The sequence below is a fragment of the Cherax quadricarinatus genome, chromosome 50 (assembly GCF_038502225.1).
Source record: "Cherax quadricarinatus isolate ZL_2023a chromosome 50, ASM3850222v1, whole genome shotgun sequence".
Taxonomy (NCBI): Eukaryota; Metazoa; Arthropoda; class Malacostraca; order Decapoda; family Parastacidae; genus Cherax; species Cherax quadricarinatus.
This window is the reverse complement of record NC_091341.1, coordinates 18,766,837-18,786,341: the sequence shown is the minus strand read 5'-3', so window position 1 is coordinate 18,786,341 and position 19,505 is coordinate 18,766,837. Positions and strand designations below refer to the sequence as shown.

Here is a 19,505-nt window from a genome sequence, read left to right as displayed (position 1 = left end):
AATTTTGGTAAAACTAAGGTGTGGTTAAGATGTTTCCCAGGAAAGTATATATGCTATATAAAGGGATGTAACTGAGTAACAAGTAAAAACAAACTCTGCAGACAGCAGCATCCAAAAGTATAAACAAAAAAAAAGGAGTGGTCTGGAGGGATATTTGATTGGCATATGATGAGAGGGGCAGTGTATCAAGCTAGTTAAAAACATCTACGATGGTGCAGTGTATTCAGCTGAAATTTGTGGCAAGCAGAATATTCAGGCTAGAGTAGCCATTAAGGGGAAATGGAAAGACTTTGTTAAGCAACACACAGGTGTTTGTGGGCTTGGGTGAGCCAAGGGTGACAACCATGCTTCGTCTGTTCTCTCACCCATCACTTCACTGATTTACTGTGGAAGAGGCATTAAGAGTGTCACCAGTGTTCATCCTATGTATACAACTGGAAATGTAACTTTGTTAGTTTTTAAGCATAAAAAAGTAGCATTAAACCGACAAATGATACCTACAAGTATGGCAAAGTGTGTCTGGAGAGCAAATATATTCTCAGTGCTGAGCGTGTATTAAATTATACCAGAAGACAAAGTATATCAGTTAAAACTCTCAGTTTCAATAATGAATTATATATCTCGTGAACTGGGACAGAGCCAAAATTGTAAAAGAAAATGATGAAACAAGAAGACATTGTATTATGGCAACTATAATGTGCATTTTATCACACTAACCCATCACTCAACTCACCTTATTTGGGCACACTTAAAAGCAAAACCAGGCGACCCAACCTCCCACACACACCAGTGCAACATGCTACCCATGATCCTTACATCTATTTTTGTAATGATCCATGATAATTACAACTATTCCTGTACCCTCATCTCCCTACATATGTATAACATACTATGTCCTCTGGTTTGACTTGATAAGACTTAGCATATGAAAACACTGTCACATTAAAGATTTGCTCTGCAAACTGTTTCTACTAAACAATGGAAGTATAGCAAAAAATTATCAAGCAAACTGTTTCACATTACAAAATTTGCTAACATGAAAACTCAATGTAAGTTACAACAAGCCTACAAATAATATAAAATAATTAGAATAGGTTTCAGCCGGCCCTAAAAAATTTGTCATGACTTTATAATAGTCAAAGTTTGGCCTTAACACTGTTCAAGGTTTTGTAATTTGTGGATGTACAGTATATGGTAATTCATTTTAGCCACAGTAACTACATTATTATTATTCTCAATGCAGGTTAATGGAAAAACCATACCAGTTAGTTCAGTCCTACATCTATGGGAGGTTTGTATTTTTCCTGCTATGATTAGCTTTGTCAATAACACCCTTCCTGCTACTTCCTTTAAAAAAAAAAAAAAAATAAAAGCAATTCTACTCAAGTACACGTCTTGAGATAAATACACTTGAAAGGTGAAGGCTCCTTTCATATTTATCTATAAAACAAGCATCAGAAAACATTTTCTTTACTAATGTACTGACAATATATTGTAGTTAAGCATACTAATGTTAATTCAAGCAACTCTCAAAACTACTTTACAAATGCTGCTTCAATAATAAATAAAGTACAGTATTGCCCAAATTATTTATGTCCATTTTTTGTTATGTACTTATACAGCATTAATACAGTAATCCTTCCATATAACAAACTAAAAGGGAAGGGAGCAGATGACCAGTAATGACAGCTGTGAATACATTAGAGACTGTTTTACCATGACTAACAATAATGTACAATTCTGCAACCAACAGACTTAGTCCACAGTTTCAAAATAGACTTTTCCACCAGATTTTGTTCTGAATTTCCAAAGTACATTATATAGATCTGTTATACAGAGAGTTTACTATACTGTCTTTTCTTCATGAATAGAATAATTTTTTCTTGATACAAGATGCCATATAAATTGTGATTTACTGGGAAACAATGTAAAATAAGTGAGTGTCCCCATATTTAAAAACAATGTACAACAGACAGGATTATCCCAAAATACTGTCTCAATAAGTGCTGCCATACCTCTAATGGGTCAAAAATGAATGTCACAATTTATGGGATAATATGCATCTGACTACTCCCACCGAGTTAACCCTTTCAGGGTCGACAGGCCCTCTCGGAGACTTGTTCTCAGGGTCGGCCAAATTTAAGAAAAAAAAAAATTATTTTTTCTTATGAAAAGATAGAGAATTTTTTCCCAATCATAATGACACCAAAAGTATGAAATTTGATGGAAAACTTACGGACTTATGCTCTCGCGAAGTTAGCGGCCTATTTTCGGCCAATTCCAGTGTACTTGTCGACAAAACTCATAACTATTTTGCTAGAACTCCATTTTTTCTATTGAATCAATACAAGAAACCACCCATTTACCAATTTCAACTATCCAATACAGTGGTCAGAATTCAGCAATTTTGCCAATTTCACACAAATTTCAAAAGATGCCAATTTCTGAATAGGGTCCAGAATAAACAAGAAAGACATTCCTGGCGCTAAAATAACATTTCCTCTGTTCATTAGTCACTTCCCCATGCCCCTCTTACATTCTTTTGCTTTCCATTTTGAATTTTTATGCTCACAAAAAAATAGAAGATTTACTGTTATGCAGACTACTGCATTGGTGTAGAAATGGTATAAATATTATCAGCGCACTTGTGAAAGAATATTAGACTCGCCAGTTGATGTGTATTGGATGCATAGCATGATTTGTTTACTTTTGAACTTTGGTAAAAATCGAACATTTCTGCTACTTTGAGTGCAATTTCAAGGTAGTTTTCTTTGTAAAACCAGTCAAAATCATCTCAAGTTCTGTAATATGTCTTCCATTCTATAAAATGAGACCAAGAAAACTAGAATACAACAATAAATACCATACAAAAATACAGTGCAAAGTCACTGTTTTAATCCAAAAACACAGTCTTTTTTTTTTTTCTCATTACGCACTGTGTGTTGCAGGATTTTTTTATACCGCGCACACTGACCACATAGACCCATTCTTTCATATGTAAGCCTACCAGCTTTCTCTCACTATATTTGAGGGCGCTAGAATTTAGGCTTACTAATACGTCAAAAACCCTGGTGCGTAAGCCGTACTAGTACGGCCGAAACCCTGAAAGGGTTAATAGGTGGAATAAATAAACATAAATCTTCTTAGCCTATTCATATATATTTTCTGCTTGCATCAAATCCATATGGCAACATCTTTCATGACAAAAGCATATCACATTCAAGTGGTTTGTACACATACTGCATGCACTTTACTGAAGAATTCCACATGCTGAATATACCACATCAGGATAAAAGGGGATGGACTTTACATGCTCTATATACATAACAGTTCTTAGTTACAAGATTTCATACAGTAACCATAAAGTGCTTTAACAATTAGTAATGGTTCATGCAAAAGTAATTTTTTTCCTACTTGCATTAAATGATGAGCGTTGTACAGGTTACACCACTGTGCTTGCATAGTGACTCCTATTTAGTGATTGCTGAACTGCACAGCACTTTGTATTAATATTAATATAGACAAAATGTCACTTAATACACAGATTTCAGTCTGGGCTTCACTGGTTTCCTCTTATTCTAAATGTGAGACACAGGAGAGAGAGAAATAAAATGAGATTTTTTTTTATTCCTGAAATTTTATACGAATTAGGAGAGGCAGAGAGACTGGAACAACCGAAGTGGAGTGAGGAACAAAGATTTGGGAAGAGCAGTAGTATCTTGTTACCTGCCTTGAGAGCTAATGGTATGCCACTTGGTCCCACAGTTGACTGCTCATTCATTTATGCAAGGGATTGGATGTAGTTTTTGTAATAATGCTTATTAGAAGTTTTTTCTTTGCTCTAATTTGCTGCAAATATATAAATTTGGTACAGAGTACTGAATTAGCATATGTCCCAGTTCAGTTTTGATTTTCCTAAAGCGTCAAGCTTGTAATTCATGTGTCACTGCCCTCTTTTTACTTTTCATAATTTATTGAACTCGGGCAATGTTACTAGTTACAATGACCCTCTGGGAGGAGTTAGTATTTCTCAGCAATGATCATCTCTAAAGCTAGAGAACTTTTGTTAGTCAAGTGTCATTTCAACTCATTCCCACCTTATGAATGCTTAGTCTATTTATTTATATCTAGTAATGGTTGATTAGTGAAGAAGTTAGTGACTGATATACTGTACTGTAATAAATGTTGGTGTGTTTAATTTATAACTAATGTACCTATCTCTTGGTTTCACCTCTTAATTTTTGACCAACTTATGAGAGCCTTGTCATACCTATTTATATATTACAATAGTTAGGAATACTAATTTGAAATTCAGAGCTTCTTGAATATAGGAATTATATTTGCAATCTTGAATTAGTAGGTTGGTAGACAGCAACCACCCAGGGAGGTACTACCGTCCTGCCAAGTGAGTGTAAAACGAAAGCCTGTAATTGTTTTACATGATGGTAGGATTGCTGATGTCTTTTGTCTGTCTCATAAATATGCAAGATTACAGGCATGTCTTGCTACTTCTACTTACACTTAGGTCACACTACACATACATATACACATTTATTCATACACACTCATCTGAGTTTTCTTTGATTTTATCTTAATAGTTCTTGGTCTTATTAATTTTCCTTTTATATCCATGGGGAAGTGGAATAAGAATCTTTCCTCCGTAAGCCATGCGTGTTGTAAAAGTCAACTAAAATGCCGGGAACAATGGGCTAGTAACCCCTTTTCCTGTAAAGATTACTAAAAAGAATAAGAAGAAGAAAATTGTCAAAGTGGGAAGTCTGAATGTGCGTGGATGTTGTGCAGATGATAAGAAAGATGATTGTGGATGTTATGAATGAGAAGAAGCTGGATGTCCTGGCTTTAAGTGAAACAAAGCTGAAGGGGGTGGGAGAGTTTCAATGGAGAGGAATAAATGGGATTAGGTCAGGGGTTTCAAATAGAGTTAGAGCTAAAGAAGGAGTAGCAATAATGTTGAAGGATAAGCTATGGCAGGAAAAGAGGGACTATAAATGTATTAATTCAAGGATTATGTGGAGTAAAATAAAGATTGGATGTGAAAAGTGGGTTATAATAAGCGTGTATGCACCTGGAGAAGAGAGAAGTGTAGAGGAGAGAGAGAGATTTTGGGAAATGTTGAGTGAATGCGTGGGGAGTTTTGAATCAAGTGTGAGAGTAATGGTGGTTGGGGATTTCAATGCTAAAGTGGGTAAAAATGTTATGGAGGGAGTAGTAGGTAAATTTGGGGTGCCAGGGGTAAATGTAAATGGGGAGCCTTTAATTGAGCTATGTGTAGAAAGAAATTTGGTAATAAGTAATACATATTTTATGAAAAAGAGGATAAATAAATATACAAGGTATGATGTAGCACGTAATGAAAGTAGTTTATTAGATTATGTATTGGTGGATAAAAGGTTGATGGGTAGGCTCCAGGATGTACATGTTTATAGAGGGGCAACTGATATATCGGATCATTATTTAGTTGTAGCTACAGTTAGAGTAAGAGGTAGATGGGAAAAGAGGAAGGTGGCAACAACAAGTAAGAGGGAGGTGAAAGTGTATAAACTAAGGGAGGAGGAAGTTCGGGCGAGATATAAGCGACTATTGGCAGAAAGGTGGGATAGTGCAAAGATGAGTAATGGGGGGGTTGAAGAGGGTTGGAATAGTTTTAAAAATGCAGTATTAGAATGTGGGGCAGAAGTTTGTGGTTATAGGAGGGTGGGTGCAGGAGGAAAGAGGAGTGATTGGTGGAATGATGAAGTAAAGGGTGTGATAAAAGAGAAAAAGGTAGCTTATGAGAGGTTTTTACAAAGCAGAAGTGTTATAAGAAGAGCAGAATATATGGAGAGTAAAAGAAAGGTAAAGAGAGTGGTGAGAGAGTGCAAAAGGAGAGCAGATGATAGAGTGGGAGAGGCACTGTCAAGAAATTTTAATGAAAATAAGAAAAAATTTTGGAGTGAGTTAAACAAGTTAAGAAAGCCAAGGGAAAATATGGATTTGTCAGTTAAAAACAGAGTAGGGGAGTTAGTAGATGGGGAGATGGAGGTATTAGGTAGATGGCGAGAATATTTTGAGGAACTTTTAAATGTTAAGGAAGAAACAGAGGCAGTAATTTCATGCACTGGTCAGGGAGGTATACCATCTTTTAGGAGTGAAGAAGAGCAGAATGTAAGTGTGGGGGAGGTACGCGAGGCATTACGTAAAATGAAAGGGGGTAAAGCAGCTGGTACTGATGGGATCATGACAGAAATGTTAAAAGCAGGGGGGGGATATAGTGTTGGAGTGGTTGGTACTTTTGTTCAATAAATGTATGAAAGAGGGGAAGGTACCTAGGGATTGGCGGAGAGCATGTATAGTCCCTTTATATAAAGGGAAAGGGGACAAAAGAGACTGTAAAAATTATAGAGGAATAAGCTTACTGAGTATACCAGGAAAAGTGTACGGTAGGGTTATAATTGAAAGAATTAGAGGTAAGACAGAATGTAGGATTGCGGATGAGCAAGGAGGTTTCAGAGTGGGTAGGGGATGTGTAGATCAAGTGTTTACATTGAAGCATATATGTGAACAGTATTTAGATAAAGGTAGGGAAGTTTTTATTGCATTTATGGATTTAGAAAAGGCATATGATAGAGTGGATAGAGGAGCAATGTGGCAGATGTTGCAAGTATATGGAATAGGTGGTAAGTTATTAAATGCTGTAAAGAGTTTTTATGAAGATAGTGAGGCTCAGGTTAGGGTGTGTAGAAGAGAGGGAGACTATTTCCCGGTAAAAGTAGGTCTTAGACAGGGATGTGTAATGTCACCATGGTTGTTTAATATATTTATAGATGGGGTTGTTAAGGAAGTAAATGCTAGGGTGTTTGGGAGAGGGGTGGGATTAAATTATGGGGAATCAAATTCAAAATGGGAATTGACACAGTTACTTTTTGCTGATGATACTGTGCTTATGGGAGATTCTAAAGAAAAATTGCAAAGGTTAGTGGATGAGTTTGGGAATGTGTGTAAAGGTAGAAAGTTGAAAGTGAACATAGAAAAGAGTAAGGTGATGAGGGTGTCAAATGATTTAGATAAAGAAAAATTGGATATCAAATTGGGGAGGAGGAGTATGGAAGAAGTGAATGTTTTCAGATACTTGGGAGTTGACGTGTCGGCGGATGGATTTATGAAGGATGAGGTTAATCATAGAATTGATGAGGGAAAAAAGGTGAGTGGTGCGTTGAGGTATATGTGGAGTCAAAAAACGTTATCTATGGAGGCAAAGAAGGGAATGTATGAAAGTATAGTAGTACCAACACTCTTATATGGGTGTGAAGCTTGGGTGGTAAATGCAGCAGCGAGGAGACGGTTGGAGGCAGTGGAGATGTCCTGTTTAAGGGCAATGTGTGGTGTAAATATTATGCAGAAAATTCGGAGTGTGGAAATTAGGAGAAGGTGTGGAGTTAATAAAAGTATTAGTCAGAGGGCAGAAGAGGGGTTGTTGAGGTGGTTTGGTCATTTAGAGAGAATGGATCAAAGTAGAATGACATGGAAAGCATATAAATCTATAGGGGAAGGAAGGCGGGGTAGGGGTCGTCCTCGAAAGGGTTGGAGAGAGGGGGTAAAGGAGGTTTTGTGGGTAAGGGGCTTGGACTTCCAGCAAGCGTGCGTGAGCGTGTTAGATAGGAGTGAATGGAGACGAATGGTACTTGGGACCTGACGATCTGTTGGAGTGTGAGCAGGGTAATATTTAGTGAAGGGATTCAGGGAAACCGGTTATTTTCATATAGTCGGACTTGAGTCCTGGAAATGGGAAGTACAATGCCTGCACTTTAAAGGAGGGGTTTGGGATATTGGCAGTTTGGAGGGATATGTTGTGTATCTTTAATTGTGTATGCTTCTAGACTGTTGTATTCTGAGCACCTCTGCAAAAACAGTGATAATGTGCGAGTGTGGTGAAAGTGTTGAATGATGATGAAAGTATTTTCTTTTTGGGGATTTTCTTTCTTTTTTGGGTCACCCTGCCTCGGTGGGAGACGGCCGACTTGTTGAAAAAAAAAAAAAAAAAAAAAATTTGCAATCTTCCAGCTTGTGTGTGTAACATACTAGTGACTGATTTAAAATTTTTCTGACCTCGTAGCCAAGAATAGAGCCAGGTTTCTGTTGACTGCCTGTTCAACCAGGCTGTTGTTGGAAACCTTCTGGCCCACATATCCATTACAACCTGGTTGATCTAGCATTTGGTAGAGTTAGTGACCCAGTTTCCTCCTGAAAACCTCTACATTTGTTTCAGCAACAGTCTTGATATCTGCTGATAGCAGGTTTAATAATCAGACCATGGATGTTGACAGCCTCTTATTGGGCCCATAGCACATGTTCCTTTTAAATGTGCCCATCATTAGTGTCCAGTTGAGTTTCTCTCTAGTTTATAATTTTGAACCATTTTTCTTCCAGTTGATGGTGCTTATCCCTTCCCAGAATACATTCTGTATACATTATGCATATCTACATACATTACTGATTTTATGATGGTAGTTATCACAACCACTTTTTTTTTTAAACACACCAGCTGTGTATTAAAAATTTCCGTGTTTTTACCCTTTCTTCGTAAATTCAGTAGTCAGCTCATGGGTCTATGAAAGATAAGGTGATGCACAAGATATGGAGAGGAAAAAAAAAAGTGGGAGATGTGTTCAATCATCTGTGGAAACTTTATCTATGGAGGCAAAAAGGGAATATACCAAGAGTATTGTGGTACCAAGTTTTGTATGGGTGCATGGCATGGGTTTTGGACACTGCAACAAGGATGCTAGAGGCTGTAGAGATGTCACGTTTGAGAGAAATGTGTAGTGTGACTTATACAGAGAATTTGGAGAAGATAAATGAAAAGGAGATGTCAGTCACCAGGGATATCTTTCAGACAGTTGAGGAGGTATTGCTGAGGTGGTTTGGGCATGTACAACATATGCAGAGGGTGGAAGGTAGGGAGATAGGAGTCATTCCAGGAATGGTTGGAGGAGGGGGTAAAGAGTCTTGGAGTTTTAGGGGCTTAAGCATCCAGCAGGCTTGTGAGAGCATGTAAGATAATAGTGAATGGGGACAAGAGATTTTTATTAAACATACTGTCGAGTGTGAGCAAGCTAACTCATGAAGGGATTCAGGGAAACCAGCTAACTGGAAACCTGGAAGTGGAAAGAGAAATGCCTACATTCTAAGGAGGGTGGAGATGTTGCACTCAAAGGATAATCTGAATTGCGATGTCAGCACACTTCTGACAAGTGACTGAATGAATAGTGGTGAATGTGTTTCTTCTCTGAGTAACCCTGCCTTGGCAGGACATAGCTGATAAAAAAAAAAAAAAAGAGCCATTACCGATTTAATTCAAACATCTGAAATGCTTAAATTCTCTTCCTCTTCTTTTCTGGTACATTCCCCCCTTTACAACCAATGATAAGCTTTCTTTCCATATGTTTCAACACTTATTACATTTATTCTTATTTACCACCTCTTTCACACATCAATCTGCTGACACAGTCACAGTCAAATATCTAAATACATTTACTTCTTCCATACTCACACCCTTCAATCTGATATCCAATCCTTCTATTTTATCTACAAGCTTTGCTTTTATCTGTATGTATAGCATTGTGTTAGTGTTTGATTTAAAAAAAATGAAAAGGCATCTTACCCAAAGCTGCTCCTGCTCTTCCATAGTGACAAAGAGAGAATAACAAAACATCGAATGAATCAATGTGTAGCAAAGGTGCCTTGTAGCTTGCAGGACATCACATGCTTCAAACAAGTTCCACTATTTAAATACTGCATTGCAAATGCAACATATAAAGGTGCACAATTTGATGCATACATATAACTTCCAAATTAAGGGAATGGAGGAAATTTACCCTACAGACAAATGATAGCTCAAATGCTGGTATAAAATTTAAATTATTAAGAATCTGATCACTCGAAAATGTATTACAGCACCGTATTGTACTTTAAAAAAAATTTTTTTTGCTAGTTTTAAATTAATGTGATTTTTTGTATTTAAGAACATATAATTATACCAATGAATGCATTAAAACAGTCTAAACTTGTACAAAAAATAAACTATCTTAAGTAGCTTATAGCATGCAGGAAATCAATCTACATGTCACTTGCCTTCACTAGACTTAATTTTCACTACTGTTTAGGGAAAATCTTTTCCAATCAAACAATAAAAGTTAATGATTTTAATTATGTATAAAACAACTTGATAAAAATTAGGTGAAGAGTAATGCATTGATTAATGTATGAAATCAAATCTAAAAGGGGTGAAGGAAGGGACACCAGAATAACAGGCAAAATGTTAAAACAGCAACAAGCTAGTGTTTCGCCAAAAATTAACTATCTGCTATAAGTTTATATTCAAATTATAACCCAAGTAAAAATCATACAATTTCCCAGCTTAAATTTTCATCAATACAGCAATAATAGAACAATGCTCTTGTGTATAAGCACTGCTTTACTGCACTATTAAATGATCACCCAGATAGTTCATTCATGATCAGATAATACCAGCACATAAGAGGGTACATCATTTCCTGTGTGAGGGGGTTTACAGAAATAGAAACAGGAGGATGGTTTAGAATGCAGGAGAACATAACACAAATGAACGGTATACTTACTGGATTAAGTCTGAGCTGTGCTGTGCGGCCAAGAGACACAGATGAAACATCTATCTCACTGTTGTCCTGGTACGTGCTGCCACTGTTACATAGTGAAATAGTTTAGGTCTCTTAGCTAGGATTATTCTGATGAAATTTACAAGTACTGTGCTTTATATTGCTTTATTGATTACCTTGGATCACAAGCCCTTTACCAGTATCAAGGCATCACTCTCCCTTTTAGGGGACTAAGCAGTATGAAATGGATATCAACTTACTGCCAAGCATTTCATTTTCAAAAATACAAAGTATTTACTGGGTATTAACCCTTTCAGTGTCACTCCCATTGTATCATAGCTCTGAAGCCAGTATTAGTCCTGTAGTATGATGCCATAGCTCATCTCACTCAGATAAGCTGTGAGCTGTAAATTTTGGCATAGATATGAGAGAATGGGTCTATGCGGCAAGTGCGCACCATAGAGGAAAAAAAAAGTGACCATGTTTTTGGTTTAAAACAGTGACTTTGTGGTGTATTTTCATATGAATTTTATGGTTATATTCTTGGTTTCAATTGATAGAATGGAAGATATATTACAGAAATAGAGATGATTTTGACTAGTTTCAGGACGGAAAGTAGCTTGAAATTGAGCTCAAAGTAACTGAAATGATCGATTTTTGCCAATACTGTATTCCAGTCATTTAGGAATTTGGCAACTGTTGAATTTTGTGTGAAACTGGCCAAATTACCAATTTCTAATCACTATACTCAGTAGTTGAAATAGGTAAAGGTGGTTTCTTGTACAGGTCGGCCATCACTAATCAGGCATGACTGGGACCTGTAGTGTGCCAGATTAGCGAGTTTGCCGGATTACAGAGTGGTTAGGTTAGAAAGCACTTAACCTATCAATAGACTTTCTGCTACATCTTCCTCATTTTCATCACTGCTTTCTCCTCCACTGGCTTGCTGCTGTGGATTTACAACCATCTGCACAATTCCTGAGTCAGTATAATGATGCAATTTGAAATTATGCTAGATGAAATTAGTGCCGGATTACCGATGGAACTGGATAACTAATTGCTGGATTAGTGATGGCCGACCTGTACTCTGACAGAATAGAAGGAATACCAACAAAATAGCTACGAGTCTGGTCGACTGGAACAATGGAATTGGCCAAAAATAGTGTAAATTATGGGAAATTACCAATGTGTAAATATTGCAGAGACTGCTAATTTGGTATGAGCATAATTCCATCAAATTCCGTACTTTTGGTTTCATTACGTTCAGAAAAAGATCATTTCGTACAATTTTTTTTTTTTTAATTCTTTGACCATGGAAGCACATTTATGAGTAGGGGTCGCGACACTGAAAGAGTTAATATAGCTAGATTCACACATGGCTCAGTATAAAATATGCATTTTATTCTCATAATTATTTTTTAAGCCTTTAACTGTGAGAGACCCTGGAAAAAAATTCCTGTGTGTGTATGGGAAGATTTTGAAAAAAAAAATTCTTTTTACAAACCAGTAGTTTGTTTTTCTGAACTGAATAAGACTAAAATGAGCGAAATCTGATAAAAACTCACACATTTATAGTGTGCTGAAGTTGGTAAAAAAAATGATCACTAATCATCAAGAGTGCCAGCAATGTTTACATTTTACAATTATTGATACTAATATTTGATTTTTTCTTTTAACTACTTTTAATGTTTAGTTATATATACTAGTTTTTTAGAATATTAGACATGTTTCAGGGTGTTTCAACACTTCAAACATTGCTTCACTTGGAATAATCGGTATACAGTAGACTGTCGTTTAACACGGTTTTGTTTGGCACGTTATAGAACTATTGAAGAATGGTGGCACATTTTTGTATAATACTTCGTAAAATTAACTCAACACTGCTCAGTTTGCGGGAGGAGGAAAAAATTTGGAGCGTGCGTCACCTGTGGGATACACTCAATTTCATCTTAATTAGGGAAAAGGCCTTACAGTTGTTTAAAGAAGTGTGTGATAAGGAAGGAAAGCCTGAAAAAGAGTGTATGTTTAGCACAGGCTGGTTCCACAACTAAGTTGCATAATACAGTGGAACCTCAAAAAACAAACTGCTCCCAACACAACCAATTATGTAAGTATTTTTGTAAGTGCTTTTGTAAGTGTATTTTTAAGGGTCTGAAATGGACTAATCTAATTTACATTATTCCTGATGGGAATAAATTCATTCGGGAAAGGCACTCGAACAGACTTCTGGACCAAAGAAAGTTCGATATTTGAGGTTCCACTGTATTAAGTTTTCTGCTGAAAGTGCTTCAGCTGATCATACAGCAGGAAGTAATTTCCCTGCTGAATTGCAGGAAATTAATTCTGAGGGTGGCTATGAGCCACATCAAGTGTTTAATGTTGACAAGACATATTTTTTGGAAGAAAATGCCAACACGAACTTATATCAGTCAGCAAGAGAAAAGTGCACCAGGCCTCAAGATAGCAAAGGATTGCTTCACCTTGCTCCTTTACAGTAATACATCAGGTGATTTCAAATGGTTATTTACCACTCTAAGAATCCTCGTATATTATAAGGTGTAGATAAAAACACCTTACTAGTAATTTGGAGGTCAAACCAGCCAGCATGGATGACAGAGGAAATATTTACTGACTGGTTTAAGCATCACTTTATTCCTGAAAGCAAGTTTTACCTGCACAGCAAGAACCTTGCATTCAAGGCTCTTTTAATTCTTCATAATTCCTGCACTCATCCACAAGCTTTGCTGGATGTGACCCCACATGTAAAAGTTGTATTTTTACTTCCAAATACATCTCTAATACAACCACTGGATTGGGAAGTTCAGAGGAAATGTTGGCAGAGCTCAATGTACAGATACAAGGAGCCACATAACAGAAGAAGGACCTGAAGAAAAACAGTTAACATTGCAGCAGTTACGTGAGCAGTTCCTTGTTGCCGCTAAACTAGCAGACTTTCACTGAAGAGGACCCTGACAAATCTAGAAGCAGTGCTTTGAAACGTGGTCTAGACCAGCTGATGATGCCTTACTGTCAGCTGTAAAATGTACTGCAGGGTAAAAGAGACCAGAGATCCATTACAGAATTTATGCACACTCCAATACAACCATCAACTTTAGTACCAGAACATCTACCATCTACCAACAACCATCGACCTCAGCCCAGTAGGGCCACACCATGCATATCCAGTCTTCACAATCCTCCACAAACACCATTACCCACAATTTAAGGTAAGAAATACTATTATTTCTATTGTAAAGTCTGAGGCAGCTACGGTGAAAAGCTCCGTTCCGCAAGGCACAGTACTTGCTCCCATCTTGTTTCTCATCCTCATATCTGACATAGACAAGGATGTCAGCCACAGCACCGTGTCTTCCTTTGCAGATGACACCCGAATCTGTATGACAGTGTCTTCCACTGCAGACACTGCAAGGCTCCAGGCGGACATCAACCAAATCTTTCAATGGGCTGCAGAAAACAATATGAAGTTCAACAATGAGAAATTTCAATTACTCCGATATGGTAAATATGAGGAAATTAAAACTTCATCAGAGTATAAAACAAATTCCAGCCGCAAAATAGAGCGAAAAACTGAAGTCAAAGACCTGGGAGTGATCATGTCGGAGGATCTCGCCTTCAAGGACCATAACATTGTATCAATCGCAACTGCTAGAAAAATGACAGGATGGATAATGAGAACCTTCAAAACTAGGGAGGCCAAGCCCATGATGACACTCTTCAGGTCACTTGTTCTATCTAGGCTGGAATATTACTGCACACTAACAGCAAGTTTCGAGGCAGGTGAAATTGCTGACCTAGAAAATGTACAGAGACCCTTCACAGCACACGTAACAGAGATAAAACACCTCAATTACTGGGAGCGCTTGAAGTTCCTGAACCTGTACTCCCTGGAATGCAGGCAAGAGAGATACATGATTATGTACACCTGGAAAATCCTAGAGGGACTAGTACCAAACTTGCACATGAAAATCACTCACTATGAAAGCAAAAGACTCGGCAGACGATGCAACATCCCCCCAATGAAAAGCAGGGGTGTCACTAGCATGTTAAGAGACAACACAATAAGTGTCAGGGGCCCAAGACTGTTCAACTGCCTCCCAGCATACATAAGGAGGATTGCCAATAGACCCCTGGCTGTCTTCAAGCAGGCACTGTACAAGCACCTAAAGTTGGTACCTGACCAGCCAGGCTGTGGCTCATACGTTGGATTGTGTGCAGCCAGCAGTAACAGCCTGGTTGATAAGACCCTGATCCACCATGAGGCCTGGTCACAGACCGGGCCGTGGGGGAGCTGACCCCCCGAACTCTCTCCAGGTAAACTCCAGGTTAAACAGTAATACACCATGACAATGAACTACAATTACATATTCACTTATATTTTTGCAAGATCTGTTGGTCTAAAATAAAGTTGTTTGACTTTTTGGGGGATCTCAGGAACATAACCCTATTTTTCCCCACAAGTCTTCAGTTCGTCTAACACGGTTTTAACTAAAACAGCATTTTCAGGAATGTAACAACCCTGTTAAACGATGGTCTACTGTGTATACAGTATGACTTTTTTTTTTTTTATTATCTTTTGGTCTTCTAAGGATATTCACAAGGAATGCTTATAACATTACAATTGTTTCTGAGTGTAATACTCCTCATAACATGAAAAAAGTAACAGCGATTCACTTTACAAGAGTTACATATGGTATATACTATACTTAATAATTATTTTATTATATTTTTTCTATTATTTTGGTCTTCTAAGGCTATGTATAATGAATTCTTATATTACAATCATTTTAGAGTATAATAGCTGAATTCCACTGATAGTATCACAAAACTTTAATAAATCTGGACTGAATAAGTCATCTTTGAATCACTTGCACACACTGTTTGCTGGCAGGGAAGCTGGTGGTGGAACAAGAGCTCTTGGCTCCTTTGTTTACATTTGCTAGTGAGGTATACTAGGACATTGGACATAGTCATTCCCTGAGTAATGAACCATGATACATTATGTGGACACTGCTAGTCTTGTAATTTTTCAAATGTATGAATACATGGAAGACACCAAGAGTTGTCCTGAGATAAAAAATATTGGCAAGGTGACAGATCTGTGGGTACAAAATGGTGCATACTAGTACGTAGGACAAAGTACCACCACCTGTGTACTAGTAGGTCAGACACAGTACCACCACCTACGTACTAGTACATCGGACAGTTAAAGGGTTAATCAGTGGAACTTTCCACAACTATCATGATAATTCTGACTTACCAAGTGAGGTAACATTATTTGCAAGTCCCTAATGCTGCATTGTTAGTTCATGGCACTTTGCCTCTAGACAAGTCATGGTCTTCTTTTAACACTCAACAATGCTAAGACTTCAACATACTAAGAAAATAAAGCACAATAAATAGCCTCACCTAGTTTTAGTGTTTTCGTAAGTAGCTGTTCGTGACTGTGCAAACATATCGAAGTCAGCATCTTCATTTTTCTTTGCTTTTGGGGAGTTTCCTACAGCTGTTATGGAAAAAATGAGGAAACTTTAAATATATTGCACTGTCGAAGATACACACACACACACACACACACACACAAAAAATTATTATTATTATTATTATTATTATTATTATTATTATTGTGTATGACTGAGGTGAAAGAGTTGAATGATGATGAAAGTATTTTCTTTTAGGGGATTTTCATTCTTTTTTTTTTTGGTCACTCTGCCTCGATGGGAGACGGCCGACTTGTAAAAAAAAAATAATAATAATAATAATAATAATAATATATATATCTTTCTTTCAACACACCAGCCGTATCCCACCGAGGCGGGGTGGCCCAAAAGGAAAAACGAAAGTTTCTCCTTTTACATTTAGTAATATATACAGGAGAAGAGGTTACTAGCCCCTTGCTCCCGGCATTTTAGTCGCCTCTTACAACACGCATGGCTTACGGAGGAAGAATTCTGTTCCACTTCCCCATGGAGATAAGAGGAAATAAACAAGAATAAGAACTAGAAAGAAAATAGAAGAAAACCCAGAGGGGTGTGCATATATGTGCTTGTACATGTATGTGTAGTGTGACCTAAGTGTAAGTAGAAGTAGCAAGACGTACCTGAAATCTTGCATGTTCATGAGACAGAAAAACGGACACCAGCAATCCTACCATCATGTAAAACAATTACAGGCTTTCGTTTTACACTCACTTGGCAGGACGGTAGTACCTCCCTGGGCGGTTGCTGTCTACCAACCTACTACCTATAATATATATACAGTGGACCCCCGCATAACGATGGCATCACATAGCGATTTTTCCGCATACCGATTACTTTTATCGCAAAATTTTTGCCGCGCATACCGATTAAAAACCCGCTTACCGATTTTCGTCCGAGACGCGTCCAATGTGCCCTCAGCCAGCCTCACATGTGCCGGCCGTCCCATTGTTTACCAGCCAGCCTCCGCGGTAACATCCAAGCATACACTCGGAATATTTCGTATTATTACAGTGTTTTCGGTGCTGTTTCTGGAAAATAAGTGACCATGGGCCCCAAGAAAGCTTCTAGTGCCAACCCTGTGGTAAAAAGGGTGAGAATTAGTATGGAAATTAAGAAAGATTTTGAAGGGTTTGGGGCTAACCCTGAGAAGCCTATGCCAGTTGTGGAATCCATTGTGCCTACTTCAAAGATTAAGGAAATGTGTGCACAGTGGGTTGAACTGCAAACCTTTATAGATGAAAATCACCCTGACACAGCTGTTGCAAGCCGTGCTGGTGACTATTTCAATGACAATGTTGTGGCCCATTTTAGACAAATCGTAAAGGAACAGGAGGTACAGAGCTCTATGGACAGATTTGTTGTGCGACAGAGGTCCAGTGACTCTCAAGCTGGTCCTAGTGGCATTAAAAGAAGAAGGGAAGTAACCCCGGAAAAGGACTTGCTACCTCAAGTCGTAATGGAAGGGGATTCCCCTTCTAAACAGTAAGAAGATAATGCTCTCCCCTCCTCCCATCCCATCAATCATCACCAGATCTTCAATAAAAGTAAGTGTCATTTAATTGTGCATGCCTTTTTCAGTTTGTGTGTATTAAAATTAACATTTCATGTGGTAAAAAAAAATATTTTTTTCATACTTTTGGGCGTCTTGCACGGATTAATTTGATTTCCATTATTTCTTATGGGGAAAATTCATTCGCATAACGATTATTTCGCATAACGATGAGCCCTCTTGCACGGATTAAAATCGTTAACCGGGGGTCCACTGTATATATATATAATTTTTTTTTTCTATGGAGGCAAAGAAGGGAATGTATGAAAGTATAGTTGTACCAACACTTTTATATGGGTGCGAAGCTTGGGTGGTAAATGCAGCAGCGAGGAGACGGTTGGAGGCAGTGGAGATGTCATGTTTAAGGGCAATGTGTGGTGTAAATATTATGCAGAAAATTCGGAGTGTGGAAATTAGGAGAAGGTGTGGAGTTAATAAAAGTATTAGTCAGAGGGCAGAAGAGGGGTTGTTGAGGTGGTTTGGTCATTTAGAGAGAATGGATCAAAGTAGAATGACATGGAAAGCATATAAATCTATAGGGGAAGGAAGGCGGGGTAGGGGTCGTCCTCGAAAGGGTTGGAGAGAGGGGGTAAAGGAGGTTTTGTGGGCGAGGGGCTTGGACTTCCAGCAAGCGTGCGTGAGCGTGTTAGATAGGAGTGAATGGAGACGAATGGTACTTGGGACCTGACGATCTGTTGGAGTGTGAGCAGGGTAATATTTAGTGAAGGGATTCAGGGAAACCGGTTATTTTCATATAGTCGGACTTGAGTCCTGGAAATGGGAAGTACAATGCCTGCACTTTAAAGGAGGGGTTTGGGATATTGGCAGTTTGGAGGGATATGTTGTGTATCTTTATATGTGTATGCTTCTAGACTGTTGTATTCTGAGCACCTCTGCAAAAACAGTGATAATGTGTGAGTGTGGTGAAAGTGTTGAATGATGAAAGTATTTTCTTTTTGGGGATTTTCTTTCTTTTTTGGGTCACCCTGCCTCGGTGGGAGACGGCCGACTTGTTGAAAAAAAAAAAAAAAAAAAAAAATTTTTTTTTTTTCAACAAGTCGGCCGTCTCCCACCGAGGCAGGGTGACCCAAAAAAGAAAGAAAATCCCCAAAAAGAAAATACTTTCATCATCATTCAACACTTTCACCACACTCACACATTATCACTGCTTTTGCAGAGGTGCTCAGAATACAACAGTTTAGAAGCATACACATATAAAGATACACAACATATCCCTCCTATATATACTGTCAAGAAATTTTAATGAAAATAAGAAAAAATTTTGGAGTGAGTTAAACAAGTTAAGAAAGCCTAGGGAAAGTATGGATTTGTCAGTTAAAAACAGAGTAGGGGAGTTAGTAGATGGGGAGATGGAGGTATTAGGTAGATGGCGAGAATATTTTGAGGAACTTTTAAATGTTAAGGAAGTAAGAGAGGCAGTAATTTCATGCACTGGCCAGGGAGGTATACCATGTTTTAGGAGTGAAGAAGAGCAGAATGTAAGTGTGGGGGAGGTACGTGAGGCATTACGTAAAATGAAAGGGGGTAAAGCAGCTGGAACTGATGGGATCATGACAGAAATGTTAAAAGCAGGGGAGGGGATACAGTGTTGGAGTGGTTGGTACTTTTGTTTAATAAATCTATGAAAGAGGGGAAGGTACCTAGGGATTGGCGGACAGCATGTATAGTCCCTTTATATAAAGGGAAAGGGGACAATATAGACTGTAAAAACTTATAGAGGAATAAGTTTACTGAGTATACCAGGAAAAGTGTACGGTAGGGTTATAACTGAAAGAATTAGAGGTAAGACAGAATGTAGGATTG

General features: G+C 37.9%; 1 protein-coding gene across 12 annotated transcripts in view; it reads right to left on the bottom strand.

Annotated features, from left to right (window-relative positions):
* The window catches only part of LOC128695370 (TOM1-like protein 2), a 92,084-nt gene that overhangs the window by 26,462 nt on the left and 46,117 nt on the right, over window positions 1-19,505 (bottom strand). For 10 of the 12 annotated variants that reach the window (XM_070095455.1, XM_070095456.1, XM_070095461.1 and 7 more), the window contains 2 exons: window positions 16,062-16,158; window positions 10,638-10,719 (listed from right to left, as the gene is read on the bottom strand). In XM_070095455.1, the coding sequence (XP_069951556.1) occupies window positions 10,638-10,719; window positions 16,062-16,158 (179 nt within the window). Of the gene's footprint in view, window positions 1-365; window positions 385-3,518; window positions 3,579-10,637; window positions 10,720-16,061; window positions 16,159-19,505 lie in introns of those variants that run through there. The other 2 variants (XM_053785901.2, XM_053785899.1) reach the window with 2 other exon arrangements.